Genomic DNA, 8,748 nt, shown 5'->3' with positions numbered 1-8,748 from the left:
ATATCACATTCAAGGACACAAGGTACATAAGAAACTGTTTGAAGATTTAATTGAATTTTCTTTTAAGAGAATTTCGAAAGTGCACAGGGAAATTGATTCTGTTACCCAATAGATGCATTAGCTAATGTCTTAGTATAAAGCCCATTGGTTTTAGTAAGTAAGGATTGTTTAAAAAAGCAAAACCAAAGCCAATCCTCCTATATCAGGCACATTATTGAGAATATAAAGTGATAGAAACCTCCTGATGACCACATCCTTTTATGTGCCCATTTTGTTCGCTGCACACCGCAGGTAATGACATACGACTTCCGGCATAGGTGTTTACTTGCAGCCCCCACCAGCAGCCTGCATTAAATATGATACTCATGTTGGTGTATCTATAAGTCCCATATGAAGTGTGCATTGTAGCTGAACAAGTGCCAAGTGTTCCATAAAATGGGCTGAGCCACGAGTGCTAATCAACACACAAGGAAGACAACAACCTACGACATGTTGGCTGGTAACCAGCATGGAGTGGGGTGATGGAGAGATGTCAGAAATACCCAGAAGGAAAAGAAAGAGACATTATTTAGACTAGATTCACCTACCATTGCTTATACCTTTACTCCATGATGTGCCTGAGTGAAATCAGTGAGACTAACATCACTGGTGCCAGCTCAATCAAAACTAAACAAAAAACTTTCCTTACAATCAAAGAAAAAACACAGGAGTATCAATAGAATTAATTGAGCCAATATATTTAGCACATGGCCAGATGCTAAAGAGGCTGTTTAACACAGTATTGTAAGCCAGATACCTGTAAAAAAATATTAACTATAGTTTGCCAATTTGGGAAAGAAATTACTTTCTGTTCAGCATCCAAATGATAGCAGGCATTACCTTTGGAATTATTTATTCATTTTAACATACTTATATACAGTGATTTCATTTTGATATAGTAGTTTATTCCAACATAATCTAAGTAAAGACTTCTATGACTTACTGAAGGTTTTTAATACATTTGAGACTTAGACACTTTCCTTACAAGCCTTCATAAATATGATAGTGACAATATGTCTTTTGTTGTCGTGTTTTCCAGTTTTTATATCTTTACTGAGAGCCAACACCATTTAACGATGTTTAAGTCGCATCTGAAATCGGCAATGCTTGTGCAAAATATGTCAGACACAGTTTGAAATTAATCTAAGCTGCTAAAGGAATTTAAAACTTACATGCTTATAGGTATATATATTATATATTGGGGTATAATAATGTATACACACAGATGTATTTTAATGTTTAGCTTTAATAGCAAAAAGTACAGTAGAATTCCACTGATAGCAAGATTTGATTGTAGAGTATCCATAAAAAATTGGTGCACTTTTTCTGAAAATCAATACAAGCTCAAAACAAAATGTGATACCAGATAATTCTCTGCCATAGCCTAAAACTGATAATCAATTTGAACACCTAAATAATTGAATTAAACACTATAGTAATCAAATAGGTATTTGATAATGACATATCTCCATTGAAAAATGTTACTAAGTAAAATTTTATGTCAGTCCCAGCTAGGTAAGTGTACAACATGTAGGGTAAGGCCTCTCAGTCCTGACTGGAGCTCATAGGTACTACTGGAGTACAAATAATAAATAATAGTACATATACTATAAAGTCTCTAAAATCAGTGATAATATTAAACATTTTCCATCTTTGAAACACTGTACAAACATAAAACTATTCCTCACAACACCCCTGTGAGGTAGGTATGAAAGTGTTACCCCATCTTACTGATGGGGCAACTCATCCCAATACTACAAGGTGCTAGCTGATGCTGCAGGGGGATTCCCAGAGGCCTGATTCCCTGACTCCCAGAGGCCCCAGAAGTATGTCATTCTTAAGCAAAATATTAGCCTAATATAGAACTTGCCCACATCCTCAAAATAACCTAAGTGGCACAGCCCAAAGCTCTTGGCTTTCATATTAGTTGCTTTGTCAATTGATTGAGACTTTCTCCCTTTGAAAAAATAAAGTACTATATATTGGTCCTGTGACATGCACAAACACGTATTTTTCTTTTCATAAATCTGATGATACCTTTCATATCTGCAAAGGGAAGGTATGTCCCTCTGAGTGCATACCTTGTGTAGCAGAACTGTAGCAAGAGTCTCCCATTCTTTTATGCATAAAAATTACAGGTTCTTTTACTCATTTATGTGAATATGCTGAATATTAGTATGATGACATCAAATTATATTTTAAGGGGCACAGCCATATATATTTTAGATTCAGATTTCAGGACTTCCTTTAAAACTGGGATAATCCTGTGGAATGTACTAAAATATACGTATTCTCTTTTCCCTCTTTTTAAAAATAAAGTCCAGAGTGCTTTTGCTTAGACATACTTTAAAATATTGTATAGCTAGCCATTGTTTTGAAAATGTTTAAAGTAAAGCAAGACATCTGAACGTGGAAGCAGTCCCTCTTGCACCAGAATAAACCTGGAGTATCTCCGCTAAAGGCCGTAGAGCTTCAGTGGTGTAAAAGCAGGCGGAGTGGAGTTAGGATCAGGACTTCCATCCTCCTGCCCATCTGCGGCTGCCCTCAATCAGCAACACTAATGAGCTTCATGCCTTCATCTGCAGGAAGGAGTGTGAATGGCATGTTTGTCAGAAAATCCTGTGAGCTATGCACATACCTGATCACATCACTGAAGACTTCATCACTCATTATGCTAGTGTTACACATAGACGTAAAAAACAGGCAGCTCTTTTGACCTCTGCAGAATTAAAGAAAAAGGAAAAAATAAACCACAGTATCTTCCAAACGACAGAGTACATGCAGAGAAGTAAATTAAAGGCAACACAAATACAGCACAAATGAAGCTTTAGAAAAACAAAGTGTTTTCCAAGAGAGAAAAGACAAAACAGGTAAAGGAACAGATAATATATTGAGGGCTAATATATACAAAATAAAAAAACCACCTGGGTAAAAATTTAGTTATGCAATCATTTGTCATAAATGCTCTCTTTCTAATAACTCATGGGAAAAATGGAAGCAAAAAGTTCGAAAGCCTTGCTGGAACCCTCCCCTTAAAAAATCATAATGGGCAATTTTTCTGATCATATATAGAGTTCCTACAATGGCTCCACTTTTAGACATCTGTAATTCAACAGACTCTGACCATTTTCATCTGTGTAGCATATTTTATTATTTAATGTCTTCATATGATAAACCCCCCCCCCCCCCCATACATATTTAAAACTAGATACCATTCTGCTTTCATCCTTTCCGGGGGGGGGAGGAGGGGAAAGCAGGTGATTTTCCTCTTGTGTTTTGAACAGAACCATAGCTATCAGCGCTCCTTTGCTTTTCTTCTCTTTTGCATATCATGTTTTCTCTCAGCAAGACTCAGGGACGTGCATGGAGGAAGAAAAGCACAAACCTATCGTTGTTGTTGAGTTGCCTGAGGAAACTCATACCTTCTTTGGGTTCATCTTATAAAACACAGTATCTGCATAACAAGGCCACTGAAAGATGATTAATACAGATTTTTCTCTTTTATTTATCTTTTGTCTGTTTTAAATGCAGCAGGCATTCACCACTGGAATATAACAGCTTGGCGGTTACTTGAACATACAGCTTTTTTGCAGGAGATTCTTAACCACATGCCTAACCTTAAGAATGTAAATACTTTCATTTAAATCAATGTGAAAAAATAATTTGGTTAAGTTAGACATGCTTTGATAATTGAGGGTATTGGAAAAAAAGACAAAAACAAAACCATGGGTTTAAATGTATAGATTATGTCATTTGGAATGAACGGATGCGAGTTGTCAATTGTTTTCCTTTTCTTTTTTTTTTTTTTTCTAATTTTAGAATTTGAACTGCTCCTGATAAATTTGTTCCCAAATGTTATCATTCAGTGTATCATGAATATTAGGCAAATGTTTAAACAACCTGGAAAGGAGGCTTTTTCAGTAGACAGTACATGATAAGTGTTCAGAAAGCAGTCAATTTCAAACAGTAGTCATTCCAAAGTCTGTTTTCCCCCCCTCCAAAATATTTTTTTTTGTTGTCTTTTTTTGTTCTACTGCCTTGGGTAAATGCTCTTAAAATTTATTTTCATTGGAAAACAGATTTTAATAATTCTATCCCTTTGCACTGCTACTATAAATTAGAAAAACATTTGAATATACGGTGTCGACCTTATTCCGATATTCAGAAGCAACAATTAGAAGTCATTGACACCAATCTACCACAAGTGACCTTAGTCTCGTATCTTATTCTGTTATTAATCAAGGAACGCAATTCAGAAATAATATTACATCCTGCATTTTATTCAATTCCATATGACAAAAATAGTAACCTAGACTAAGACATCCATTTCAATCAGTAGATGTGTCAAGCCAACAAGATTTAATAATAAAAAATATTGGATCTAGGTAACAATTCCCAGCTGTTTCAGGGAGGCTCCTTGCCCTACATGGTATCACAGTATAAAAATAGTGTCTCTCTTCACCATGCAGAGAGGAATGGCCTAACCCTGAATACAAAATGGGGTCAGTCTTACTGTACCATCGTCAACCATCTTATTTACAACACTTTACATATTTTTTCTCTTTTTCCTTTTTCCTTTTTTCTTCTTTTTCTTTCTTTTTTTTTTGTTTGTTTTTTATTGTTTGTTTGTTTTTTAAGTTATACACATCCTTTAGGGAATAGAGATAACACTACATGGTACCAAATACTAACAAAAAAAAAGTCACACCAAAAATTACACAGATAAATAAAAACATTCAATTGCTGAAATACAGCAACATTAAGCCACCTCAGTTTTCTTTTTTTAACACTTGGAAACACCCCTAACCACCCACACACTGTGGCAAAAAAATTGTGTTATATTGTAAAGGTGTTACAGATATATAATTTTGCTCAGATATAGATATATATTTATATCTATATATCTCTATCTCATCATTGTAGAAAATGGAGCTGTAGAGTTCATTGTTCATTTCCAATAGAAACAAACAGCTAATAAGTCTTTGAACTTCTTTTCACTCCATTATATGATGGCAGAAATAGTCCATCCTCTTACAGTAATGGTTTCTGTTGTATAAGAAAGATTGTCCTATTTTTCAGTCTCAACTGAGAAGACCTCACTGTCTGATTCGTTCTTCAGGGGCATAAAACTCCTTGCGCTGTTACCCAGCTACCCATAATGTCCCTCAAGCAATTCTGCTGGACGGAAGTTCAGAGTGTCAACTCCACCATGTTGTAATGCACAAAAATGAGGTAGTACACAAAACATTTACTGTTCAAGTTTTGATTAAGCCCCAGTCTCCTCAGCATCCCCAGCCTAACTTATGAGTGGAACCATTCCCTTTGTTTACTCAGTGTAATTCCAACAATGCAATCACCATAAAATTATATTTGATTAATCAGAGTACATTGTGCTTTGGAGCAATCTGAAAAGGTAATCAGAGTTGGAAATAAATACAGAACATTTGTGTGTTACTACTGCTCACGCTGCTCAAAAGTTCTTTTTTTGTTCCCACTATTATTAGGCAGCCAGCATCTTTCTCATGGTTATGTGTGAAAGAGACAGAACAGATTACAGGAAAATTAAACCTACATAATGTACTTCTTCCTCTATCCTAGACTTGTATTAATATCACACTCCTAAGATAAATGTATCAGAATTCTGTCGGGGGTGGTCACACTTTTGAGTGGGTTTAGTAGAAAAGTTAAATGAATCATTTCCATTTAAGAAATGGCAGTCCCCATATTTCTTAAGGATCTGACAGTTCTCTGCAATTTTCTGCTTAGTTGATAGAGATCTCTCATTGTTTGACCTTAAAACAAGAAACTGCATCAGGGTCCTCCTCCTTACTCCTTAAGTCGAAGTACTATTTATAAAATAGTTTACATCTTTGTTCAGTTTCAAATTATAGACAAACCTCCCTAATACAAAATACTAAAAGTGCAATAGTATAAATTAAGAGTTTGCAACCACATTATACAAACATTACCTTTTTATTGTACAGCTTTGATAACACGGAGTATTTACTCACAACTGTTTATAATGTTGTGAATAATTTATGGTGCTAAGGTTTGTCTGTAACTTGTTTTCCAATCATTGAGCTAAAATCCACACTACATTTTTTTTTCATTTAATAGAACAACTGTCCACATAGCAGCTACAAATATTTAAATAAAAAAAGGTTTGTTACTGACAGGTACTTGCACATGAAAAGCATGCTATCTTTCCCAATAAACTTCACAATTTTGCCTGCATTGAAAGAAACCACTTACTCATAGTAAAACAAAACTTGCTTAACAAAAAAAAAAAAAAAAAAAAAAAGAAAAAGAAAAAAGAAAAATCACATAGCCAGATGTATGTTGCAGTACAAAAGCTTCATTTAAGTTTGGGGCTAGTATATTGTCTGTTACCCGCATAATCTTAACATTATAAATACTACAGACAAGGATACTGTAATAATACACAGCATTGGGGTACTAAATCACTTATTTAAGATTAAGATTCCTAAAAACATAGTCCAAGTTGCTAACTAATTTGAACAAAACCAGCAAATAAGTGTGACAGAATGCCATAATGAAGCCCCCCTTTCTCAGGTGATAGTAAGTTTTGTAAGAAGCAAAGTGAATGTAGACTAGCCTCTTTCTGTTTCTAATGAAGTTATCCCATGACTGGTTTGTTTGTTTGTTTTCTGTTAAATTAAAAGGTTTCAAAGTTCTCAGTAACAGTCAAACTCACTGTTGAAAGAAGTACCATGCAGATCTTGCAAGACAACTTTTCAGCAGCCACAAAGTTATGTATTTCTGCTATGGGTAAAACTTTAAAGAGAACCTATGCATTTAGGTCAGGAAACTAATGCTTAGCTTCAAAAGCTGTACATGGAATAGGACAAGTTGTGTCGAGTAGAGGTCCAACAGTTATTTGGAATGAATGCTTTTAATTTATGCCAATCTCTTTATTATCCTCAATAAATCTGGTGAATGGACGACTGGCTCCCGTTTCAGAACTTGCTTTGTCCAGACTGACAATGGGAGGGCTGCTGCCTGTGCGAGCTTTGTCCATGCCACCGGTAAGGTTACTTAGAGGCGGGATGGCGCCCCCGCCTAGACTTACTGGGAGCTGAGGAATGCCTCCGTTCTGTATGACAGAAATCTCATTGTTCTTCATAGCAAGTCCGTTAGTGATAGCTGCAGCATATTGGTTCCAAAAACTGGGGTCAACATTCATGGCCCGAGCTGCCAAATCCTTCTGGAACATCTCGGAGAACTTGAGTGCATCGCCACCGAGCAAAGCCATGGGGTTTTCCACAGAGAGGCGTCGGCCACGGCGTGCAGGGGCGTTATTCCACATGTGAGTCCCCATGTGAACCTGCAGAGTGAACAGGACAAGAAGCACCCCCAAGTTAGCACATTCTGCTGAGGTGTCTAGCCTGAAATGCTGTTACTTACAGTAGTGCTCGCTTTTTTAAAAAAAAGCCTTTTAATTCGTATTGAAAAAAAATCAGTTCCAGTTAAGACACAGTTCTAAGGTCCAGCCAGCCCACACAAAAAAACCCCAGTTCCATAGCAGTTTTTCAATGTGCATTTGCTTCTTCTCAGTGAAAACAAACAGCACTGCAAGACTAAAGGGTACATACTCTCTTGGGTTAGACAATTTCACATGCAAGCTGGAAGTCCTCACATGCTGAAGATTACCAAGGGCATTACTCATACTAGGAAATGGGTGTTTTTTTCTGCCCGTTCCCTTTTTTCATCTTGTCTGTTTTCATATTTTATCTCATGTCAGAAGCACTGATTACTTTGCTAAGTTTAGTATTATTAAAAATGACATTTAAAATGTCTTTCCCAGGCTGCGTTCTAATGGCTAACCAGACTGTAGGAATAGGAGCCATCACTCCTGTAGTAACCCACTGTAAATCTGGGAGAAGCAGCTTTCTACTCTGCAATGGCTGCAAAGCGGAATAGAAAATAGAAATTGGGGAGGCACCAAAGGAGCCAAGCAAGCTCTGTGTTTCTGGTTTATAGCAAGGTTATTTTGCATTGATGGTCCATAAGAACTCTCAGAACATGTCCATCAGCTGACTGGGTGTGCCATCACATCTGTCAAGAGAGCTGCAACATGCCTGCATGTATACCTGGAACCAGTTTTAAAGTTCGCATCATTGCACAGCCACTTTTCAGTCCCTATCTTCCACGCAGTGGAAGTGTAATGACCGCCACCATACAGCAAACATTTCCTTGAAGCTCCCTTCTCACCTGTCTTTGGGACAAACGCTTAGCACTAAAACCTGCTGAGTTCAAGAGCGGTGCTCTTTAACCCCCCCTCCCCAAGCCTTTACAGTTTCATGTGGCCTCTTACCTTAAGATTCCCCTTTGTGGTAAAAGCTCTACCACAGATTGTGCAACCAAACGGTTTTTCACCGGTATGGGTGCGCTCGTGTATCTGCAGTGCACTTGCTGAGGAGAAGGTCTTCCCGCACGACTGACAGTTGTGCTGCTTGGGAGTCCGGCGAGGGGGGGGTGCCAGCATAGGGGTGATCCCCGGACTCATCACTGTCTGTGGTGCAGCAGGAACCTGGATTCCAGCTGGAAGCGAGGGAACCTCACCCAAAGAGATCGGCTTGCTGTGACCATTCACTTCCATTTTGATCATGGTAGGTGCTGTACTGGTGACCAGGCTAGGAGTACTTTGGCTGGGACCTAGAGTAAAGTTGGGTTCAAATAACTGAGAAG

At 37.4% G+C, this 8,748-nt stretch overlaps 1 protein-coding gene across 2 annotated transcripts in view; it reads right to left on the bottom strand.

Moving 5' to 3' along the window:
• Window positions 1–1,265: 1,265 nt before the first annotated feature.
• The window catches only part of SALL3 (spalt like transcription factor 3), a 25,693-nt gene continuing 18,210 nt past the window's right edge, over window positions 1,266–8,748 (bottom strand). For both annotated transcript variants that reach the window (XM_048295663.1, XM_048295673.1), the window contains exons 3-4: window positions 8,375–8,715; window positions 1,266–7,384 (exon numbers count right to left, since the gene is read on the bottom strand). In XM_048295663.1, the coding sequence (XP_048151620.1) occupies window positions 6,953–7,384; window positions 8,375–8,715 (773 nt within the window). In that variant the 3' untranslated portion in view covers window positions 1,266–6,952. The remainder of the gene's footprint in view (window positions 7,385–8,374; window positions 8,716–8,748) is intronic.

Source organism: Corvus hawaiiensis, chromosome 1 (assembly GCF_020740725.1).
Source record: "Corvus hawaiiensis isolate bCorHaw1 chromosome 1, bCorHaw1.pri.cur, whole genome shotgun sequence".
Lineage (NCBI taxonomy): Eukaryota > Metazoa > Chordata > Aves > Passeriformes > Corvidae > Corvus > Corvus hawaiiensis.
Note: the sequence above shows the minus strand (reverse complement) of the source record. Positions and strands in the feature narration are given on the sequence as shown.